The sequence below is a fragment of the Mustela erminea genome, chromosome 10, assembly GCF_009829155.1.
Source record: "Mustela erminea isolate mMusErm1 chromosome 10, mMusErm1.Pri, whole genome shotgun sequence".
In the NCBI taxonomy this organism is placed as follows: Eukaryota; Metazoa; Chordata; class Mammalia; order Carnivora; family Mustelidae; genus Mustela; species Mustela erminea.
Genome location: NC_045623.1, coordinates 9,432,590 through 9,456,767, shown reverse-complemented (window position 1 = coordinate 9,456,767; position 24,178 = coordinate 9,432,590). Strand labels below are relative to the sequence as shown.

At 45.7% G+C, this 24,178-nt stretch overlaps 1 protein-coding gene across 6 annotated transcripts in view; it reads left to right on the top strand.

Moving 5' to 3' along the window:
- Positions 1-23,691, top strand: part of TTF2 (transcription termination factor 2) — a 41,570-nt gene extending 17,879 nt beyond the window's left edge. Inside the window, exons 8-23 of one of the 6 annotated variants that reach the window (XM_032360678.1) lie at positions 256-380; positions 1,794-1,875; positions 3,546-3,665; positions 4,599-4,749; positions 6,927-7,035; positions 9,852-10,036; positions 10,762-10,915; positions 11,195-11,286; positions 12,113-12,195; positions 12,596-12,732; positions 13,521-13,691; positions 16,236-16,294; positions 17,127-17,277; positions 17,982-18,064; positions 19,758-19,832; positions 22,262-23,691. In XM_032360678.1, coding sequence (XP_032216569.1) covers positions 256-380; positions 1,794-1,875; positions 3,546-3,665; positions 4,599-4,749; positions 6,927-7,035; positions 9,852-10,036; positions 10,762-10,915; positions 11,195-11,286; positions 12,113-12,195; positions 12,596-12,732; positions 13,521-13,691; positions 16,236-16,294; positions 17,127-17,277; positions 17,982-18,064; positions 19,758-19,832; positions 22,262-22,406 — 1,922 coding nt within the window. In that variant the 3' untranslated portion in view covers positions 22,407-23,691. Of the gene's footprint in view, positions 1-255; positions 381-1,793; positions 1,876-3,545; positions 3,666-4,598; positions 4,750-6,926; positions 7,036-9,851; positions 10,037-10,761; positions 10,916-11,194; positions 11,287-12,112; positions 12,196-12,595; positions 12,733-13,520; positions 13,692-16,235; positions 16,295-17,126; positions 17,278-17,981; positions 18,065-19,757; positions 19,833-22,261 lie in introns of those variants that run through there. The other 5 variants (XR_004289721.1, XM_032360681.1, XR_004289722.1 and 2 more) reach the window with 5 other exon arrangements.
- The last annotated feature ends 487 nt before the right edge of the window (positions 23,692-24,178 follow it).

The following is a 24,178-nucleotide window of genomic DNA, read 5'->3' as shown; positions in this document are numbered from 1 at the left end:
CTTCAAAACTGGAGGGGGAAGAAAAAGCCCACCAAAAATACTCCAAGCTCTCTTTTTCATCTGTTTTCTGTTATTTTGCTCTTGATTTTTGGAAGCGTGTGGTTAAACAAATGGAAAATGGGGTTGTGGAGCCTGTGAGAAAGGAAAATCTGGGAGTGAGAATTTGTAGTTTGTGCAGATCGGTTACCTGGCGAATCGTGAGTTGCGAGATTGCGGCCCTTGTGACACCTTTCCATACCACCTGTCTGTCTGCAGGCCCTGCACAGGATGGCCCTCATGCTACGTGGAGAATCATCAGTAAAGCCATCGATGAACTGCACGCGTCACTGGAGTCGCGGCCGGGAGAGACAGCCATGGCGGAGGACCCAGCCGGGCTGAAGGTGAGCTGGGGAGACTCGAGGCACATCATGTCCTTCCTCCAAGAGTGTCCCTGCACCATGGATAGGGAGACCCTGGGGGCTGCCTGGTGGAGCGCCCTCCTGATGGATCATTTCCTACACGTAATGCTTTCGTGGCTTCCCTTGGAGTGTTTTCTCCTTTTGTTTAGCACTGAGAAAAAAAAGAACAACACCCACTTTTTTTTTTCTTAAAACCATAAGGTTCTGTAGGTCAGTAGCAATAGAAGACCCATTTATTGAGCTTCAGGGGTGCTGCAAAGATGCAGAGGATTTGCTGCTCTTAACTGGTTGAGGGGGGGAGTGCATCTACAACATCTGTGAAACAGAAAAGGACACAGGAACATAGGTAAAGTGTGCCCTGTACTGGACCACAGACAGTGTACTGAATAAGGGAGAAGTCTCTGTAGGTCAAGCATTCTTTGTCGGCTACCTGCCCTGTGCCTTCACAGAGCTGCAAGCCCAAAGGAAGCAGAGAGGGTAGAAGCCAAACACTCTGGGTAGAGAGAAGGTCCCAGGAGCAGGACCAGCAACTGAAGGTGGGGAGCGGGTGACGTCCTTGAGTGGGGGTCTCCCTGGCAGTGTGGTGTGGCACAGGGAAGCAGCTCAGAGAGACTTGCTCCAGAGATGGGACGAAATCATCTAGAATCTCAAGCCAGGTAGTTTCCTGAAGGTGGTTTTTGTCACAGAGTGCAAGATGAACTGGAGTTAAGAAAAGACTGGAAGGGGGTGTTCGCCAAAGGCTATTAAAATTTACAACTCATGGTGCGAGGGGAACCTTGGCTGCAGAGAGGAGAGTCACCTTTTTTTTTTTTTAAAGATTCTATTTATTTATTTGACAGAGATCACAAATAGGCAGTGAGGCAGGCAGAGAGAGGGTGGGGGAGGCAGGCTCCTTGCTGAGCAGAGAGCCCGATGCGGGGCTTGATCCCAAGACCCTGGGATCATGACCTGAGCCAAAGGCAGAGGCTTTAACCCACTGAGCCACCCAGGCGCCCCAGGAGAGTCATATTTTAAGAGAGAAAATGAGGAAGAACCATCAGAATGGCTTCATCAGTGAAAGGAAGGTGGCCGGTCAGAGGTCTTGATTGCAAGCAGTAGAAACTGCCTGGCTGATTAAAGCAGACAGAGGGAGACTCACTTGAGGGGGTTGGGGATGCTCTTGATAGACATGCTGGCCAGTAGGGGCAAGTCTGGCCTGGGCAGCCCAGGACATTCGGCCACTGGAGGTGAGAGGTGGAGTCAGGGACCTCCAAGATGCTGTGGGCAGCCCATGACAGCCGGATTATTGGTAGGATCGCTTACAGAAAAGAGGAGAGGAGAGCATGGAGTCAGTGGAGTCGGGATCCAGCCCCTCCTGAGGAATTTATACTCAGCTTTTGGTTCTTCCTTTGTCAGGTCCCTTTGCTACCACACCAGAAGCAGGCATTGGCCTGGTTGTCATGGCGGGAAAGTCAGAAGCCACACGGAGGAATTCTGGGTGAGTCTGGTGTTACGCTAAGAGCAACAGGTGTATGGTATGGTTTCATTTGATCCTTTTGACAACTCTGGGGTGGGCACTATGCTGCCCCCCTTTTACAGGTGAAGAAACTGAGGTACAGGATGGTAAAGCAATGTGGTCAAGAGTACGCAGCTGGAGGATCAGGCAGGTCGTGGCTGCAGGTGGTAGAAGCTGACGTGGCTAATTAAGCAGAGGGAGAATTCATTCTCTGGTGGCACAGAGAGTTTCGAGGATGTGTGGGGAGGCAGGCTGGAGGCCAGATGTCTAGGAGCATGGCCAAAGCCAAGTACAAACTGAGTGTCTTGTGGGAACTCTCATGGCTGCTTTGCTCCGTTAGACTCTAAAGGAAAGCATTGCCACCCCAAAGTCAGAGACTCCTGTCTCCACCCCTTCCTGCAGAAAGGGATTCACAGGAGCCTCTTTTCTCAAGTTGCTTGCATCTAAATTGAGCTCTTGTGGGAGTACGTGTGTTCTCCCGAGGCAAGGCACACTGCCAGGGACTTAGGTGCAGGGAACCCTCAAAAGCAAGTTTTCCATGCTCTGCTTTGGAGACTCATCAAACTAAAAATTTCTAAGGTGCTCAGCTTCTAGAAAATATGACAGGTGGCCACAGTGGCTAGGAAGTAAGTGGCTGTGACAGGGCTCCTCAGGACCACGTCCAGGGTCAATGATTTGAAAGGAGGAGGCACAGCATATAGTCATATGCATGGCTAGGATTTCTTGCAAAATAAAAAAATAAAATTATTTTGATGTGCTATGACTTGAAATCTGCAAAGGGAAAACCACGGGGCAAAGTTCAGGGAACACCAGGTGGAAGCTTCCAGAGGCCTTTCCCAGTGAAGTCACACAGGGTGATGACATGCATAAGATATTGCCAAGCATGGGAGTTTGGGCCCCAGGTGTTTGCTGGGAGCTGGTCACACCGGTAACTTCAGGCCTGGCCCGTCCTGAAATGCCAGGCTTCCCGAAGGAAAGCAGGTGTTCGGCATAAACCACAGTGTTTGTGCACGGAGTGTAGGCACAGTGAGCTGCCCTAAGAAGTTCTGGGAGTCGTGGGAACCCTGCTTGCATTGGAGTTCGAAGCCGGAATGTGACCTAGAACCCTTGCTGGGACATTTTAAACTGTTACAGTGAGGGTGAGAATATTTTATAGGGTATAAATAGCAAATTCAAAGAGAGAGGTTCAGTGATGGGCACAATGACAGTGTCTGAGGAATGTTAGTTTATGCTCCTCTTTGATGAGTAAGTTAAGGGAATGGAGGGCTGTTTTGAATTAACTCCATCTGCTGGATCTTTCTGATTTGTGGAGTGAAGAAAGACGGGGCAGTGTCAGCAGACTGAGACAGCCAGCCAGTGAATGTGTTAGGTAAGTAACACTACAACGCACACAGGAGTGAGGTCTAAATAATAAACTTTGAGTTTTGCAAAGGTCATGGTAAATGTCTTTGATTTTGATAATGAGAAAGAGGGGCGAGGGTTCCTCCTTGTTCCCAAGGTCAAGGATTTGTTAGGGTCAGAAATAATAGTGCCTGAACCAGCAGCGGCTGCTCATCAAGGACTCATGTCTACCAGTTGGTTTCTTCTGTGGAAGTGGATGGGATTCTTTGCTCTAAGTGATAAACTCTCTGACTTCGGTTTTGTTTTTCCAGCGGATGATATGGGATTAGGGAAAACCCTGACGATGATTGCACTCATCCTGTCCCAGAAGAATCAAGAGAAGAACAAAGAAGAGGACAAAAACACAGCCTTGACTTGGCTTTCCAGAGATGGTATACAAATGTCTTCATAGCTTCTTCTTTCCTAACTTGTCTGAGCCAGCAGTGAGTGTGGGCATGTTTTAGCTGTGAAAAATACTTTTGGTCCTGTGTCATTAATCGATCAGAAAACCAGTGTTAGACTCTGTTCTCTGGCATCATTTCTGAGGCTGAATCTGCTCGTTACCAGTGATCATTTCCTCTTTTGCCATAAATATAACCTGACCTGTGATTCGAAAAAAGTGTATAGAGAAAGCCAAGCCTCTGGAATGGCTCTGATGATGATTCTTGTTAACATTAAGTACACAGGTACAGGACCGGGTCAAATGAGTTAATACATAATTTTTTAAAGGAAGGTCCGTCACAACCTCTGATTTTAGCAGAAACTGTTTCCAAGTTTTCTGAAATTCCATAAGTTTCCCAATTCTAGACAATTTCTGTCTCACTACAGCTGCTGTTTTTAAGATAAAATTACTGTCTGAGTACTTTCAAGGTCCTATGTGTAACATGTCAGCAACCCCACATCACACATGGCCTGTCCTAGGGGTTTTGTACTTGTGTTATAGCATGGATGTAATTAAGTTATGCTTTCCAGAAAAAAGTAATAATAGCCCCTGTAACGCATCAAGTCAGGACAAGGTAGGAAAAGATCCCACTTCTACCTCTTAACCACTGTGGAAGCACATTGGGTTTTTTAGACCGAGGCTACGGACCACACCCTTTCCTCTCCCTCTAGCTACTCTCTGTCTAACCTTTGTACAAGGGAAAATAAAGAAGCGGTTTGAGTCATTTTCCATTCTGTTCTGCGCTGTGTGTGGAAATAAGAGCACCAGTCTGTTAAAAATACTGATTGAAGGAATAAAAGTCAAGAGGAAGAGGAGGTACCCTGAAGGAGTTTAAGACTATTTAGTGAGAGCAATGAGGTGTTGATTTTTTTTTCCCCTCAAGACTCCTGTGAGTTCACTTCCCGTGGAACGCTGATCATCTGTCCTGCCTCCCTGATCCATCACTGGAAAAATGAGGTGATGAAACGTGTGAGCAACAACATGCTAAGAGTCTGTCTCTATCACGGGCCCAATCGGGATCAACGTGCAAAAGTGTAAGTGCAGAAACACGGCAGTGGGCGCGAGCCCTCAGCCTCTTGGCTTGAGCGGCCGTATTGCCTTCCTGTTCCCCCCAAGCTCTCAGATAGTCAGGACTCATGGTTCTTGTGAAGACTGAAGGCACTGTCACCACCCAGTGTCTGTCACCTGTGCTACGAGATGCATCTTTGAAGAGAATGGTGTTCTTTTGTTCTTGTCACCATCCTCAGCAAGAGCAGCTGTGCGAGGTAGCATGAGCTGCTGAGCTCTCAGCCAGCGAGCCCTGGAACAGGGGTCTGCCACAGTTACTGCATTCTTGTGGAATTTCTGATTCCAAATTCATATTCTTTTTCCACTCATGTGAGTGCAACCAGCCCAGTCTTACAGAGCATCTTGGTAGAATATTAATGATTAGTTGGCGTAGACTGGCTGTGTTTTTCATATAGGAATCATCTTAGGAAGTTTTAGATTGAAGAGTTTAGAATTAGGCCCAACTGAACTCCTCAAGGAGGAGGATTGGGAAGGAGGAAGGAAAATGTTTCCCCAGATGGTGATTTTAGTCCTACTCTTTGCCTTTTGGCTTTAAAGGATTTTTTTGTTTTTTTAAGGTGGTTTTTTTTTTTTAATTTTTAATTTTTAATTTTTTTTAAACATATAATGTATTTTTATCCCCAGGGGTACAGGTCTCTGAATCGCCAGGTTTACACACTTCACAGCACTCACCATAGCACATACCCTCCCCAATGTCCATAACCCCACCCCTCCTTAAGGTTTCATTTTTAAGTAATCTGTACACCCAATGTAGGGCTTGAACGTCAACCCCAAGAACATCAATCCCAAGACCAAGAGTCACATGTTTCACCAACTGAGCCAGCCAGGAACCCCTAAAGGAATTGTTTTTTGTTCTTAATTGTAATATGATGGTCTGGGTTGAATACTTGTTGATCTAATCAAGAATGGAGTTGTTTCTGCTTCTAAATAATCTCCCCAGCCTGTCCTATCAGATTATTTTATCTCCTAAAGAACAGAGCAGTAGTCTTTTAGAGGTGAGTTGCAAAAGCTGGGGCCTTAGGTCTTACACCCACTCTCACGAGTGAGGGTCAGTCTAGCAGACAGAAGGTGTCAGGGCATCAATGATAGTCCTGTGTCCCTTCTCCAGCAGAGTACTGTCAGTGGCTGGCCTTTGTTCTAGATAGTTGTTTTTTTTTTTTTTTTTAAAGATTTTACTTATTTATTTGAGAGAGAGAGAATGAGCAGGGTGGAGTGACAGAAGGAGGGGGGGCGCCGACTCCCTGCCAAGGAGGGAGCTCGATGCAGAACTCAATCCCAGGACCCTGGGATTGTGACCTGAGCCCAAGGCAGATGCATAACCGACTGAGCCACCCAGACGGCGCTGTAATAGATATTTGTTAAAAATAAATTGTACCTTACTTGATTTGCACTTTAGTCATACGTCATTTGTATTCAGAATGTACTAGTTGACTGATTGGAGTCATTCTTAATTTTTCTTCTCTCTGTTATGCTAAGCCAGCGTGTAAACAGTGCTCCCTCTGAATTAGGCAGATCATTTTTATCAAAGTATTTATGGACATTCTCCCAGGTGCACAGTATTAAGTTTCATTGGAAAGAAGATTGTGCCTTTTGATAAGAATCTTTACATGTAAAGAGCATAGGCAAGGTAAACTCAAAGCTTACAGCATGTATTTTTTTACCCAAATGTCAAGGCTGGATTAATGGGTTTTCAGAAATCCGTTATAGGATGATAAGGCAAAAAAGATCAGATCTAGATGAACAGTGCTTTGAGGGTTTCTTACTTCCTTGGGACTTCAGCATCGATCTAGCTCAAAGCATTACTAAATGTTAATTCCTAACCCTACCCTACTCCTGTTGTTGCCAGATCCTAACCAGCTTTATATGACTCCAGCTAGAGATTTTTCTTTCTGACTCATGTGATGGGAATAGGTAGGCCATTTAGCTATAGTAAGCGGACTATAAAAATGATCAGAGATAAAACATAAGGCAATGAGTAAAATTTACCTCTCCTGAACCATGTATATGTGGATTAAGGACATGAATTAATGAATTCTGCCGATGTGCCTCCAGCTGTGGGCATTTTCATAAAGGGATCCTCTCCACCTCTCCTGTCAGTCATGGAGGGATTGTTTACCTTTTGCTTTGTGTCCTATCTGTGCAGCCTCTCTACATATGACATCGTGATCACTACCTATAGCCTTCTGGCCAAGGAAATTCCTACACAGAAAGAAGAGGGAGTGACCCCCAGTGCAAACCCTAGTGTGGGGAAGGTGAGTCTGGGAGCCACACCTCATAATTTTTTTTTTTTTTTTAAGATTTTATTTATTTGACAGAGAGAGAGAGATCACAAGTAGGCAGAAAGGCAGACAGAGAGAGAGAGGAGGAAGCAGGCTCCCTGCAAAGCAGAGAGCCGGACGCGGGGCTCGATCCCAGGACTCTGGGATCATGACCTGAGCTGAAGGCAGAGGCTTTAACCCACGGAGCCACCCAGGCGCCCCTGATTTTTTTTTTTAATAAGATTTTATTTATTCACTTGAGAGAGAGCGAGCACAAGCAAGGGGAGCAGAGGGAGAGGGAGAAACAGGCTCCCCGCTGAGCAAGGAGCCCAATGTGGGGCTCAATCCCAGGACCCCGAGATCATAACCCAAGCCGAAGGCAGATGCTTAACCGACTGAGCCATTCAGGCACCCCCCATACCTCATAGTTTAACCAGTGTCTTTCCGCAGCATCACAGACAGCAAAGGTACCTTCCTATGAAGTCAGGAGTGGCCTAAACAATCCATCTATGGAAGGGGAAAGTTCTTTTCTCTCTTCCTTTCTTTTTATACTAGACATCACTTGACTGTGGGAGCCCCACCAGTTGCACTGTTTATCTTAGAATCTTCTGGGGTATACTCGTAGGATATTTTTTATATTTACTGTGAAGACTAGTATTTTATTTTTTTTTAAGATTTTATTTATTTTTTTGACAGATCACAAGGAGGCAGAAGAGGCAGGTACAGAGAGAGGAGGGAAGCAGGCTCCCTGCCGAGCAGACAGCCCGATGTGGGGCTCGATCTCAGGACCCTGGGATCATGACCTGAGCCGAAGGTGGAGGCTTAACCCACTGAGCCACCCAGGCCCCCCAAAGACCAGTATTTTAGGACGAGTATTTTTGTATTAAGCGGTAAATTGCCTGCCTCTCTTCTGCCTCCCAGGGAAAGAGGTTGCAAACGGTAAGGCCACAAAGGGGCCTGAGGCTAAATGATAACCAGGCCAAAACCCTGATTGTCTGATTGTTCCCAAGGACGCCCAGGGTCCTCTCAGTTACTCAGCGTGGAGGCTTTTTTGCGTAGTTACTATGGGGCGTTTTTCTCCTGAAAATACAGCACTGTTCCCAGAACAAATCTTTTTTTTTTTTTTTTTAAAGATTTTATTTATTTATTTGACAGAGAGAAATTACAAGTACACTGAGAGGCAGGCAGAGAGAGAGAGAGAGAAGGAAGCAGGCTCCCTGCTGAGCAGAGAGCCCGATGCAGGACTCGATCCCAGGACCCTGAGATCATGACCTGAGCCGAAGGCAGCGGCTTAACCCACTGAGCCACCCAGGCGCCCCCCAGAACAAATCTTTTGCACGTTCTTATTTTTTGTCTGATCTCCATATTTGCGGAAGTCTCTAGAATGCTTCTTCAGCACAGCAACTCTGACTTCTGGTTGATAATGAACTATTCCCATCCCTTAGTGGTTCCTCACGGCTTTCAGGATAAGACCCTAGTTCCTGTACATGGTGTATGAGGCTTTTGATGACCTTGCCCTGCTTGGGCGTCCCTCATCTCCTACGGCCCAGCCCTCCCTGCGGCCCCGCATGCTCAGTACCCCCGGATGTGTGTCTGCCCTGCTCTGTCATGGCTTCTGTGCCTTTTCCTTCTCTCTGAATGGAATGCTTTGCCTCCATGCCTTTTCCAGGTTAATTTGGTTTGTTTTTTTCACCTTCAAGAATCCTTTAATCCTTTGTTTAAATGCCTCTCTTAGCACCTTGAGCTTATTTATGTCCTCGCCCTCCACACATTCAGCGGATACTGAATATCCGCTATGAGCCAGCTGCTGCTTCAGGTGTTAGGGATACGGCAGTGACCCACGCTGACGAGAGTCGTCCAGGATCTACTGGGTTATCCAGTGGGACTTCGTACATAAACATCGCCTGTGATTAATCTTTCTGCTTGTTTTTCTTCCCGCTCCATTGTGAACTCCTTAAGGCTAGGAACCGTCCTTTATGGCTGATTTCATACCCTACGTTATAAAGTAGACTTGGCAGTGAATTTTTTTATAGTGACTTTTTTGTCAGTTTAGTAAATATTTTATTCAAATGGGTGAATTTCCAGGCTCGACACCTAGTGCAGTCCTGACCCACAGCTGTTGCTCACTTCAGAGTTATAACTTGAAAACTCAAGTTAAAAGATTTTTACTCTTGAGTTTTTTTTTTTTTTAAAGATTTTATTTACTTATTTGACAGAGATCACAAGTAGGCAGAGAGGCAGACAGAGAGAGAGGGAAGCAGGCCCCCTGCTGAGCAGAAAGCCCTAAGCGGGGCTCGATTCCAGGACCCTAAGATCATGAGCCCAGCTGAGCCGAAGGCAGAGGCTTTACCCCACTGGGCGACCCAGGAGCCCCAGGCATCTTATTTTAAATTGAAGATTTGTTTATTTGAAAGAGAGAGGGAGAAAGAGAGCGAGCACAAGGGGCAGACAGAGAAAGAGAATTTCAAGCAGACTCCTGATGTGGGGCTCAATTTTATAACCCTGAGATCACAACCTGAGCCAAAACCAAGAGTTGAAGGCTTAACTGACTGTGCCACCCAGGTACCCCTATTCTCAAGCCTCTTAAACTCAAGGATTGGAGCCCTTGGGTCAACTTGTTTATTTCTACCTACTGAGAGTCTCCCCTTTTGGTTTCTTCAGCTTAATTCTCATTTCAGTATACCCAATCTGAGCCCCCAAACTGGATGGCGAGAGTGAACCCTCACTACTCGTTCATTGTTCCCCCTCCTCTCCTTGAAGACATGTACATTTTTCCATACTGTTGATGATGTCACTTGGGTTTCTTCCAGGATACTGCAAAAACACCTTTGCTTCGAATAGTCTGGGCTCGAATCATACTAGATGAAGCTCACTGTGTGAAGAATCCGCGAGTTCAGACTTCCATGGCTGTGTGCAGGCTCCAGGCTCAGGCCCGTTGGGCTGTCACTGGAACCCCCATTCAGAACACCTTGTTGGACATGTATTCACTGCTGAAGTGAGTAAAACTCCTCGGGATTATGTAAATGCGAACCAGTCAGTTAACCCTTGGTCATTATTGCATATCTCACAATAATGCTCCAGAACATGCCAGATTATCTCACGTAGGGGATGGCAAGCTTCTCGACCTTTAAAGGGCAAATGAATTCATATTACGAGAAGATAATCAGCTGATGGCCTGGCAGATGCAGGACTAAGATTCTATCCAGGCCCTATATATGGAAAAATATAGGATGGATTAAAAGGAAACAGAAGCCCTCTTTCTTCAGACCAGTGAATGTTTTGGGCTTTTTCTGTTTTAAAATGTATGGCCTAGGGTCAGGCCTGCTATTTATTCGAAGCAAACTGAAAAGAATGCTGATTTTAAAGCCCTTGCTTTTATTCAAGTCAGCCCATAAGAGAATATAGAATTTCTTTGCTGGCCTTTGAAGCTTTAGGAATAAATTCCAGCTATTGGTTGTATGTCCTTTTGTGATGATACAGATATTGTTAATAGGAAAATTCACATTTTATAATGTGGTTTTGTTATCAACTTAGATTCTTTTGATGTGTCTTGCAGAGCTTTAGTATGAAATTCACTATTAAAAAATGATTGGATGACAGATATAACAGAAAATTGGATTTGTTTCTCATCTTGTGTGTTTCCTTGGACCCTTATTTACTCCTTAAACCATTCGCTAATTCTTTTTTCCTACTGTCCCTCTTATTCCTTAACAAAAAAAGATTTCTCCGTTGTTCTCCATTTGATGATTTCCGACTGTGGAAGAGCCAGGTTGACAATGGTTCAAAGAAAGGAGGAGAACGGTTAAGTATTTTAACCAAGAGCCTTTTGCTGAGGAGAACAAAAGACCAGCTGGACTCCACTGGCCAGCCCTTGGTAATCTTGTTTGTCCCTGTCCCTGGGGTAGGCCAGGGAAGGAGGCTGCCCTGTCCTTGCCTTGGCTTGAACAGCCATCTGCTTTGCTCCGGAGCCTCTGAGTGTCCCGTCTCTCTGTGAGGGGGCCTCAGTGGTCATGTATCATAGTCATCCTGTTTTTAGGGCAGGTGAGAGAGCTACCTAGGGCTTGACTAGGTTTCCAGGGTCCGCCATGGGGAATGTACTCTGTAATGCCCAGGTCATTTGTCGGACTTCTGTAGCTGAATTCTTCTCCTCCAGGTGATGCTGCCCCAACGTAAATTTCAAGTGCACCATTTAAAGCTTTCTGAAGATGAAGAGAATGTTTACAGTGTCCTTTTGGCAAGATCAAGGTGTGTGCATAGAGGAAGTACTTCACATTTATTGTTGTGTGATTCCTGTCCTTGCTTGGGTGTGAGTTAAGGGTCCACTGTCTTCAGACTGCATTTATAGTGTTGTTGATAACTTGGATGTCTACCTTCCTTTTTCTGTTTGTTTTGGTTTTTAAATCTCCCTTTCTCTCCCTTCACCTGTTCCCTGGCTTACCTTTGTCTTGTATACACACTGAACCTGTTCTTCATTGGCTTCCTTGCGTAGAAGCCAAACAGTGTGGTCTCTCTACACCAGGTGTGTCTGGTTCTGTGGGGCTATGTTGGGAAAGAACGTCTCTTTGACCTTCGACCTGTTACTCAGCATCTCATTGGAACTTAAAAACAACAAACTGCTCTGTAATCCTTCTTGTCATGTGTTCTTTGTACTTTCTCTAAACCTCTTGTCCTTCCCAAAATTCCAGATTTACCCTTTCCTGCTTGATGCCTTTCATTTCCAATGTGAATTTTATTTTCTCCTTGTATACCTGATGTAATATTATTGTATTTATTGATAAATATAAACCAATACTAATTAATATTAACATTATAATATGTTATAAATTAATAACTATCATCAGACATAATATTTATAATATTAATGTGTTTATTGACACTTATTTTAAAAAATGATTTGGCTTTTAAAATAATTAATTTTCATTACCTTTGCCAGTGCTTGCCACGAGCCTGACTTTATTTAACAAGTCTTAGTCAAGATCCTGCTTCAAGCATGGTTAAGCAGTGACCACTAGTAAACCTCTTTGGTCTTAGCAAACATTCCATGTGCCTTTTCTCTTTCGATCTGAGGCAGGTCAGCTCTGCGATCCTATCTAAGAGGGCAGGAAGGTGGGGGCAGCCAGTCTGGAAGAAGCCCTGATAATCCATTCAGTAAAGGTAAGCGGTGGGACACTCATAAGTACACACAAGTAACAGAGATGTGGATTTAGATCTGGTAAAAATCACGGCTGCAGGACATTATGAATGCCTGGTATCAGAGACTTGACCTTAGCTAGGAACTCAGACCAAAGCTAAATAAGCCGATCTGCTATCGCCAGACCTGCTGATCTAACTTTTTTAAAGTTACTCTTGAAATCCACGTGATTATAATGCACCTAGGTCCATAAAGAAAACCAGTATTTTGTGTGGCTTCCTTGGTAGAGAGGTCAGTTATAGCTCTGTTACTGAATCGCAGATCAGAGAAGTTCAAAACAGCCTCCTTCAGTTTGTGATTCTTCCCCGCTTTTCCGTTGTAAACCCTGTCCTGTTCCATGTGCTTTGTGTCCCTTCTTGGAAGTGGCCCAGGAGTTTGCATCCACTGGGCCTGGGCCCCAGGTGGCGGCAAGCTTGCCAAGATCCAGCACCCCCCACGTACTGTTGACCCAGTTGCTGAGACTTCGCCAGTGTTGCTGTCACCTGTCTCTGCTGAAGTCGGTAAGAAGAGCTCTTCGTGTGCTCCCCTCCGCAGCGGCTGCCAGAGAGGTCCGTTTCAGGCCTCTGTAACTGGGGTCCAGCCTGCTGGATCAAGGGGAATGGCATTTTGGGGTGTTTCTGTTTTTCTGGTGGGACAGAGAAGTGGAAGCTTCTTTATTTTACTTTATATTAGTTTTTATTGATCTTGAGATTATTCTCATAGTGTTGAGAACAGCTTGTATTGGTTTTGTTTTTGTAAATAAACTTAATTTTAGAATGGAAAATGTCATTGCTAAACCATTCATGGATACTTTGGTATTTTAGGATGTCATAAAGCCAGTTTAGCTACTAGTTTTTTCTGCCTTCAGGCAGCACAGGGGCTTTTAAGGCTAGTCATGAAAACTCAAGTTGGAAAAAATACAGTTGGAAAAGTTGCCTTAACATTGGCTAGAGGCACATCCATAATTAAGATGAGTCTGTTACTCTTTCAGAGGAGCTGTGGTAATGTGTTTTGATTATCAATAGCTTAATTAACTATACTGCTTTAGCTGGGAAAACAGAATGATCATGTAATCTGTCTGGCAAATCTCTAAGAAGTTCCATCATTTGATTTATCTTTCATCTTGTGAAAAACTTGCAAGATTACATTTTAATCAGGGTTTCTCTGAGGAAATACCAGTGATAAATTACAAGACATTTTGCTGTGTGAAATGTTAAACAGTCCTCACTTCGTTGGCAAATAATATGGCTTGCTTCCTCAACTGTCCATCTGCACCCCCCACCCTGTCCCCTTCCTGTATTCTCCTCAGGCCCTGGACCCAGCAGAACTGAAAAGCGAGGACCTCGCCCTTTCTCTGGAAGAGCAGCTCAGTGCCATGACATTGTCTGAACTCTGTGACAGGGAGGCATCTCCCATCATTTCCCTTAACGGTGAACAGTTCAAGGCAGAGCTTTTTGAGAACACAAGGGCGAGCAGCAAGGTACTTTTGTCACCTCCATTCTGATAGAAAAACATGGATTTTCTCACACATTTTTTCCATTTGTGAGAGCGACACGTTTGTCCAAGTGTGCACAGCCATTGAATGGCGAGGCTAGAACTATTAGATGTGAGCTGGTCCAGTTGCCCCTCCAGTCTTAAGTTCTTATTTTATTTCACAAGTATAACAAGTTTTATTACCTCGTGGGCTCTCAGAGAGTGATTTGGGCCAGCCCCGGCAGCAAGGCACATTTTCTGTCATGGATCACTGGGAAGGTTGCCTATCAGGTTTACACCAGTGACAGGGCCTCAGTGAGTGAGCAATTTGTTGCGGGAAAGCTTTAAAGGAAAACAACAAAGGCTTGACCCCAGAGACTGTGTAATACATCTGAGCACCAATTGCTTAGACTTGTTGAAAGGCATCCATCTGTGAGTATTATTTCCTAAATTGCCTTCTATCTCCATTAGTCATTTTGTTCTATTTTCATTAAAGCTTTTCGAGGCTGAAGCATTGTAGTAGAGGGAGGCTGAGATGTGCTGTAACTTGAGGGCTGCCTTTCTGTTGGCTGGTTTGGAGTATACACCATTAGTCTGCGTATCCTGAGAGTGGGGCGAGGCTCTCTCTCGACTGCTGTCTGAAGCTGCCATTCCCAGCCTCAGCTTCTCTTCAAAGGCTTTTTTTTTGGTTTTGTTTTGTTTTTTTTAAGATTTTATTTATTTATTTGACAGAGATCACAAGCAGGCAGAGAGACGGAGGGGGAAGCAGGCTTCCCACCGAGCAGAGAGCCTGATTTGGGGCTCGATCCCAGGATCCTGAGATCATGACCTGAGCTGAAGTCAGAGGCTTTAACCCACTGAGCCACCCAGGCGCCCCAAGTGGTTCTTTTTTTTAATATAACTAGAAATGAGGTCACTGCCAAGGGAATGGTGTTACTTAAGAATTACTTTTAATTAAACTTTCACAATATCTACTGAGGTCTTTACCACTAGTAACTGAGAGAAACACAGGAAGGATACCGTATGTGGACAAACTTCCTGTCGTTAGCACCTTCAGAGTAAATACTGGGTTAAAACTCCGAGTCTTCATAATTTGTGTGCTTCATCTAATACTTGGGTAGTATTTATTCACAGGGTGTTTTAATGGGAGCCCCTTAATAGTAGTTCAAACCATTTAAGGTTGTTTTACTCAGGGAAGGGAGTTTTGGCAGCACACACCTAACCTCATGTAGAATGTTCCTGGAGTTGGACCCCTGCTCATGGACCGTGAGTTCAGTTCTCCCACTGATGTTTTCTCAAAATACCTATCACTAGCTTTTTTATGAGGCGGTCCAAGCCCTTACCACAACCTCAAGTCGCCAAGATGCCGGGCACCTCACGTACCTGCTTTCTTCCTATGAATTCAGAATGGTCCAGTGTTGTCCTCACTTCCTGTCCAGCACATTTTTTGAGATCGGAAGGCAGCCTTGTGGGTAGTAGGGGCCTTTAGAGGTGAGCACCCAAACAAGGGCAGTACAAGATAAGCGCTGAGGGTGCCTCAGAGTTCATCTGGGGTGGCCCCTCGTTTCCGTGATGAGGCGTTCACGCTCTTCACCAGGAGCCCCGAAGGAGTACAGCAGAAGAGCTCTCTTTATCTCCTGATTCCTGGTCATTTTCTTCTTCCTCCACCATCCCAGGGACAAACTCCAGGGACCCTAGAGGCTTTCAAAAGGTCCTTTGCATTAGCAGCTGGGAGGGGTGAATCCAGCTGCTTTCCCAACTCATGCTCATGTGCACGGTTCTTACCGACCGCTCCCTGTGGACTCAGATGGGCTCTGAGGGGGTTTGATAAATACCCGGAGAGCCTTTGGGGGAAACCTTAGCAAGTGTCGCTCAGACTGGTGGGTGGTTCGCTTCTTTAACAGCCTTTGGAGTGGGCCCTAAACTGGGTAAAGCTCTTGGATTTTCTCTTCCTGCAAATGTTAGGAGAGTACCTTCTCTGCTCTGGCTCCGTGCTGGCCGCTAGGAGAATGAACCAAAATGAACCAGTCCTCTGTTGCTCGGCTTCCTTGCAGCACCTCAGGCCATGAGGGCAAGAGATGATTAAGACACAGTGGGTAGCGTGGAAAAGGCAGTGCTAGAAACAAAGGGAGCCCTAGTAGCAGGGAGGCAGTGGGCACCTAACCCTATTTTGGGATTAGTGAGGACCCCTAAGAAGTGATGTTGATCTGACATGGAAGGCTTTTCCAGGCAGAGGGAACAGAGTGGACAAAGATGAGACAAAGCATGGCTTAGCAGAGGAGGAACTCTGGTATAACAGGAGCATCATTAGAGGAGGGGCTGAGCTGGTAGGTCTTTATCAGGAGCTTGGGTTCGGTCCTCGGTGGGGAGGCCCTGCGGGAGGGGAGGAAAGTGACAGACTGGCATTTTAGAAACAGTCCTTGGGCTGCAGAGAGGGGAGTGGCCTAGAGTGGGGTCAGACCAGAGGCAGGCCATTCAGAAGTTCAGGTGAGGGATGCTGGAGAAAAGCGAATTTGCTGCAACTTAACGTATACTGAATAACATTTCCCAGATTACATCTCTGTTGGTGGAATTGGAGGCAATCCGAGGAAATTCAGGGTCCCAGAAGAGGTAAATGTTATTTTATTATCCAAGTTATTATTTGTGATGAGTCCAGAAACTCTGATATTGCTGATAGTTCTGAATCTCAGCTTTTTATAAATCCAGAACCTTGACTCCTCCTCAGCAGAAAGCACTGAGGTTACAGCACACATTCTCTATGATTACTAGTTAAATTACTTGTGGCACTGATTGAGAAGGAAGTCCCTAGAGGATCAGAGTGAGCGAAGCATCTGGAGAAGTGTTTAAAAGTAGCGAAACCCCCAAAGAAAAGCAGGGGAGTGACAGGTGCAAAAGGCAGGGTGAGGTGTGTGGTCAGCAGGGAGCCCCGAGGTCTGGGAATGTCCTCGAGCTGGGTGCATGGATCCATTCATTGTTAGCCTCACATGTGTGTTAGGGATCTGCATTTGTATATGTGGAGTATTTTGATTTTTAAAACTTACCACCCTAATTGAAACACAGCACAAGGTGTGAGGGTAGAGACGTGCCAGTAGCTTACAGGGGCTGGTGAAGGGAGGGCGGCCCGTGCATCCCTTCCCTGCAGGACCACAGGTCTCCAGGTGATAGGAAGCTGCAGCCCTTAGATTAGGCTGACCACCACTGTATTCTGATCTCATCTAGCATGAGACAAATGACAACCTGGATCTGGAAACAACTGGAAGCATCCTCACCTTGAGATGTGACCTAAACATGTGCCTTTGCCCCGCAGGGGACAGAAGGCCTTTCTGGATCCACATTTGATGACTGAGTAACAGGGGCGTTGAGACCCTGCTGATGAATTTGTTTCATCTCTTCGGGGTGGGGGGTGGGCAGCGTGCTGATGTTGTGTTCTCCTTCCTTCCAGTGTCGTGGTCTCCCAGTGGACCAGCATGCTGCAGGTCGTAGCGAGGCACCTTCAGAGGCACGGCCTGACTTACGCCACCATTGATGGTTCTGTCAGCCCCAAACAGAGGATGGACTTGGTGGAGGCCTTTAACAGCTCCAGGGGTCCCCAGGTATGAGCTGGTCACACCAGAGCTCTGTCAGAGAGCACAGAGAGCACCTTGTTCTCAGTTACGTGGCGAGAACTGCAGTGTAAACACATTTGTTGCCTTGATCCTTCCCCGTACTTTTAATTTATTAGACATTTACTGGGGTACGTATCGAAGTATACAGGTACTTGAAAGAAAATAAAATACCAGGGCTAAAAGCAGAGGAAGAGCAGAGCTCGTTGGCTCAAGCGATCTCTGTGGACGAGGCCAGCCTTGAAGGGTAGGTGGGAGTTGGATACAAGGAAGTGTGGGGAGATCTGAGGGACAGAGGGAACGTGGAAAGCACTGGTGGCCTGGGGAGGCAGGAAGGGCAGCAGCGGCAGGAGGGTGGAGGGTGCAGAAACCGTGGGAGTGGACAGAATCTGATTAATGGAAAGTTCCATGAAAGTGCCTTGAGCCAGGCACCCCCCATGCTCTGAATTGCAGCGTTTGTGTATTTTGGCAGGCGTGCAATTCATGTTTTGAGGTTGAGTCACAAAAACATCAGAAGTGAACAGTTTTCTTCAGGGTGAGGGGAGTGCATCTCTAAGAGGTTTTTTTGACAGCAGAGGGAAATTTGATAGGAACGTGGTACTTATCTGTATTGATCTTGGATTTGAACCAGAGACAGAGGGAGAGGTGTATTAGATCAGATCTGTGTAAAGGGAATGCCATGCTTTCTTTTGAAGGTTATGCTAATATCTCTCTCGGCTGGAGGTGTGGGTCTAAACCTGACTGGAGGAAACCACCTTTTTCTTCTGGACATGCACTGGTAATGACTCTGGATTTATCTTGCCTTGTCTTAGCATAGCTGGGTGGGGGCAGGGGGGTTGCTGACTTCTTATGGAGAGGCTGCCCTTTTTGTATTGGGCCATTGCCTCGGCTGCACACCTGTGCACAGTTCCTGGTCTGTACAGGGTGTGGGGCTGTTGATGGCCCCGAATTCCTGAGCAAGCCAGGCTTCAAATGACTGCTTAAAATAGCATTTACCTTACTGTTAATCTTACATCTGTTTCCATGGAAACTGGGAAGAAGTCTTTTTCTCCTGGCTAAGAGCCACATCACTCAGTTTTACCTCTTCAGAATACCATATTTCACGCCATTTGTGGACATCCAAGGAAATCTCAGCCCTGGAAAAGAAGGAGAAGCTTTACTCCAAAAGGAAAAGGAGAAGGAATTTTCTAGTCATGTTAGGAATATGCTTAACACAAGGCCCTTGGCTGCATGAGTTGTATCAACATTGGGAGCGTAACCGCAAATTTCCTGGAAATAAGATAAATGAGTGTGTGTGTTGGTAGGAGAAAAATGTCCTAATTAGTCTCAGTTTGGGGTTTTCCAGTTATGCCAAGCAGAGATCGCTGCATATTCGTCTGGTTTTCCAGGCGGCCCAGATTGGCACACTCAGGCCAACCCAGTACCATCTTCTGGGAGAATGTGTTTAGGTCTTAGGACTCCCTGATATGTTTGAGGGAGGAGAGCAGAGTGGGAGTTAAATGCTGATTTCTGGGGGCGCCTGGCTGGCTCAGTCAGTAGAGCGTGCGACTCTTGATCTCAGAGTAGTGAGTTTGAGCCCCCCTGTTGGGTATGGAGATTACTTAAAATCTTCAAAAAATAAAGAAATGCTGTTTTCTGAAATGGAGGAATGTTGTCCAAGATTTTAAAGAGATAAGATGAGAAACTAGTTTAGTTTTGATAGCATCTGTAAAGAAGGAAAGAAATTAAGTCTCTTTAGTTGAATCCCAGAATATCAAAAAGGTGTTCCGGGGTACCTGAGTGGCTTAGTCGGTTAAGCATCTGCCTTTGATCTCAGGGTCCTGGGATCGAGGTCCACATCGACTCCCTACGTAGTGCAGGGAGAGTGCTTCTCCCTTTACCCCTCCCACCAGCTTTTGCTCGCTCACTCTCTCACTCTCTCTCTCAAATAAATAAAATCTTTACAGAAAAAAAGAAAGAGAAAGCTGTTTCCTCTCATTAGGTAGCCATCATATTTCCATGCGGCAATCTCAAGTACAAAGGGTTGAAGTGAGGTGACTTGCCCAAGTTCATCCAACTGGTTAGTGACTGAATTGGAGCATTGGTTCACCTGTGTTACTTAAAGTCAGCTGGTGGTGGTGCTGAGTTTCTCTTGGCAAACTGACCTGAGTTTCTCATTTGAGGGCAAGAAGGTATCTGACACTAACCTTTCTGGGGCCAGCATAGCCAAGGACAGGGATTTGCAAGCTCTCTGTAAATATTTTAGGACAGATGGTAGCTGTTTTAGACCTCCCAGGCCCCATGGGTCTCTGTCCCGCATTCTTCACTGTGGGCTTTCTGTTTATTTGGTTTTTTTCTGACCCTTGAAAACTGTGAACCCCATTTGTAGGTGCAGAACCATCCAGAAACAGCTGCAGGCCGCCTCTGCCTAGGGCCCTTGACCACCGAGTCCAGGGTGGCAGCCCCTTTGAGTCTTGCCTCTCTTTTCACAGGAATCCATCACTTGAAGACCAGGCCTGTGACCGAATTTACCGTGTCGGGCAGCAGAAAGATGTTGTTGTGCACAAGTAAGTGAAGACCTGCTGGGGCTTAGGCCCCTTCACAGGCTCTCCCTTTGTGCCAGTCTTTCTTGGGTCCTGTTTTAACAGAATGTAAAATATTTGGCAATCACTTGACTAGTTATGCTCCTGAGTCACAGCGCCCTTGGTATTCACAGTCCAGAAGGGAACACAGGCAATTTGGGGGTGACCTTGGGGTTGGTCCCTGCAAGAGAAGAAAAGGCTTGTATGTTAGGGTTAGGGAAAGTACCCTCCTCCCCACCTTTTGTTTATTAGTTTTTTGCTTTTAACTTTTATGTTGACGTAACTTCGGGCATGCAGAAAAGGATGTAAGAGTTCTTAAAAGAATAATATCCCCCAAAATCATGTTTGTAAAAATAATACCAGAAACTGCTCGTGTGTTGTAGCACGTGTCTGTGTGCATGTAGACTTCTTTCTTGACCACTTGAGAGTTGGTTGCTGCCGTGGTGCTCCTTTACCCTTAAATACTGCAGGGTGCGGTTTTAAATTAGAACATTCTCTTACATAACCACAGTAAATGGCTCAAATCAGAACATTAACACGGATAGAGTGCTGTTATCTGAGCTGCGGACTATTCTGTTTTGCCACCTGTCCCAGTGAGGTCCCTTGCAGCAAAGGAAAATCCTAGAGGCTGTGTAGTATTAAGTTGTCATGACTCTTTTGTCTCCTTTAATTTGGGACCATACGTCAGTCTTTCTTTGTGTCTTATGACATTGACATTTTCAAAGAGCACAAGCCAGCGATTTTTACAGAATGTTCCACTCTTCAGGACTTTTTCCCTTAAGAACCACAACCAGCGTTAATGCAATAATCCATTTTAGCAACGGACCCCTTTTTCTCCTTCCTTTTCAGGGCTGGGTTTCCTGAAGAATTAGCAGTCGCTGACTGTCTTGTCTTCCTTACCTCTCAGATTCATTCCTCAGCCTCTCACCCCTGTTGCTCCACTGAAACCGCTCTTGTTACAGATCATCTGTGAATTCCACAGCGATCCTGCTGGTTACCCTGTCCTTAGCTCTCACCTCACCCTGTATGGTCCTCCCCTCGTAATCCTATCTGCTCCAGGAAGTCCAAAAGTCTGAACCTGCATCCCCAAGGCCTACAGCATCAGACCTCGATACTCAAATCCCTGCTGACGCTCTGAATCCGAGTGTGTATCCATTATCTGTTCACTCGTGCACTTGTCTCATTCAGCTTCTAAATCTGATACCTGCCGAGTGTTCACTCTGGAGCAAGTACTATGACACGTTCCAGGAACTCAGAATGTCACAGACTGAAGTGAGATACCGCCTCCAATCTCTCGATGCTTCTGAAGACTGCCTCTACATGAATAGGATCCCCGAATCCAATCCTAGAGCCACAGATGGGGTCCCTCCCTTTTCCTCCCTTTTCACATACCAAGTCCATCCATTTTATTTTTGAAATGTCTCAAAACCATCTCCTCTTTCCTATCCACACTGCCATCTCCCTCTTTCAAGTCTGAATTTCTTCACATGAAGTGCAGAGCCTCTCATGATCTGACCCACCATCCTCCAGAGCTTCTGTCATTGCTCTGTAACATGGTGGAGTCCTTTTGACTTTTGCCCTGGCCAGACTGGACCACCTGATCTTCCTCTGACATAACCCTGTTCTAAACTCGGCGTGGTTTTTCCATTCCCATTCCCTGGGACGCCCACTCTCTGCTGCGTCTGGCGAACCCTTGCTCGTCCTACAGGCCCCACATTACGAACTCGGTCTTCAACAGAGACTTCCCTGAACACTGGAGATGTTTCCTTTTACTCTGCGCACACTGGATGTATGACTGTAGCACTTCCAGCTTGTGTGATTGTGTATTTTCATGCCTTTCTTCCTGTGTTCTCTTCGAGAGCACAAGACTGGACTGCATGCATCTCCATCCTTGCACCCAGCACAGCGCCTGGCGATAGTGCAAATGCGCAATCAGTACTTGCTGAATGAGGGAATGAGTATAGTGGCGTTTCTTCAGGGGGTAAAACCTGTCCTCAGTACGAATTCGCCAAGAAATAAGACACTCTACTTACACCAGCACACACGGCAGGAACTTGATAAGCTCTAGGGCCTTCGGACTTGATCAAGGTTGAGCTTTTTGGGGGACAGCTGGATCTCTGCATTTTTTTTGGATAGGGATAGCGTTTGCCTATTTTGGCGCGTTCCCAATTACCTTAGCTTCAGAAAGAAATTAAAAATAATTCGAGCCACATCATTTTAAATGGGCACATGTTCAGTCAAGGTTGTTTGGCTCTCATAAACATGGAGTTTTTAACTAAACCTTAAGACAACTTAAGAAAGAAATCTCATGTAAAAACTCAAGCGTAAATGCAAGTTTGATTAGGTCATTAAATATGCTTTTTGGGGTTTCTGATTATTTATTTATTTATTTATTTTTATTTTTATTTTTTTAGATTTATTTGTGAGGGAACAGTAGAAGAGAAGATCTTAGACCTCCAAGAGAAGAAGAAAACTTTGGCCAAACAGGTCCTATCAGGATCTGGCACATCTGTCAAGAAGCTCACTCTGGCTGACCTCAAAGTCCTTTTTGGCATCTAACTTTTCTAGGGCTCAGGGTCGTACCGCTGCAGGTTTGTGGTAGAGTCTGGAACAGTGACCTGAGATAAGCCCTCCTCGGCTTCTCATTTTACTGGCAAGTGCCTGGCCCTCCGCAGTAGGAGCCGCCATCTTATCCAAGGAATTGGATGCCAGTGATCACATTAAACACTTGGGTCGTCAGGTCGATCAGTCAACTTATTTAAGAGTAACCTAGAAACCAAAGAGTTACTTCAGAAAAAAGAATGTGCCTTAGAGTTAGATAATTTTGGAAAACAACACCAGGGGAGTTGTTACAAAAGCCTCAGTACAAACTCAGAAAGCCCTCCGTTGCCTTGTTCTTCTCAGCTCACGGGAGACCAGTGTGACTGCCCGCTCCGGTGCTGGCCCTCCCTCTCTCTTACCAGTGAGGCTGGTAACATGTCTCAGGGCAGGGCGGAGAGTGGACCCGGAGGCCGGGCCTCTGCAGCTGTCTCTGGCCAGACAGTTCTGCCACACCAGCTTCAGGGCAAGGAGGTGCGTCATCCATGAACAGATGTCTGGTTTGGGTATTCTTGAACCATCCAGTGTTTGTTCTTGTTTCATTCGTGGTGTTCCATAATTTCCCGTTGCTAGAGTATCATGTGCTGCTTGTGAAACACAGTTGACTACGCAGCATCTCTCCAGTACAGGCAGACCTCCCTTCGTCACGCCTTGCCGACACCGCATTTCTTACGACAGCGCCGGCTCATTTTGTGGCTGTGTCCCATTCTGGTAATTTCACAGTGTTTGAGGCTTCTTCATCATTATTATATTTGAATTGCCACGATCTCATGATGAAACTTGAACATATGAGGAGCTCTTGGATGAGCCAAGACGGTGGATTCTTGAGATGGAACCTACTCCTGGTGAAGACACTGTGAAGGTTGTTGAAATAATGCCAGAGGATTTAGAACATCACATAAATTTCATTGACAAAGCAGCGGCAGTGTTTGAGAGGACTGACTGTGATTTTGAAAGAACTTCCGTTGTGGGGAAAGTGTTATCAAACTGCAGCCCATGCTACAGAGAAATCATTCATGAAAGGAAGAGTCCTTCGATGTGGCAGACTTCACCATCATCATAGTTTCAGAGATTACCGCAGCCAGCACCCTGACCAGTCAGCCGCCACTGACATTGAGGCAAGACCTTCCACTGACTCATTAAAAGCTCAGATGATAGTATTTTTCACGATAAAATAATTTTTTCAAAAAATTTATGTGTTTGTTTAGAGAACACACACGAGCACGGTGAGGGCCAGAGGGAAGGGAAAGAATTTCAAGCAGACTCCACTCTGAGCATGGAGCCGGATGCGGGGCTTGATCCCACAACCCTGAGGTCACAACCCAAGCTGAAACCAAGAGTCAGACATCCAACCAACCGAGCCACCCAGCCGCCCCAGCAATATAAGATTTTTTAATTAAGATAGATAGTTTTTTAGACATTCTACTGTTGGACACTTAATGGACCACAATATAGTGTAAATATTTTTATATGCCTGGGAAATCAAGAGACTCTTTTGACTCACTTTACTATGATATTCACTGTATTAGTCTGCAGCTGAACCTACAGTAGCCAAAGTATGCCTGTATTTGCGTTTTTACAAATTGACAGTATTTGTGGCATGTAGTGTCATTCTCTCATTTAGCATTGTATCATTTAGTATTTACATTATGGTTGGTATAATCCAATAAATGTGTGCTTGACAGTGTAACAGAGATAATGTGTGTTTGCTAACCCCATCTCCTTTTCTTCTT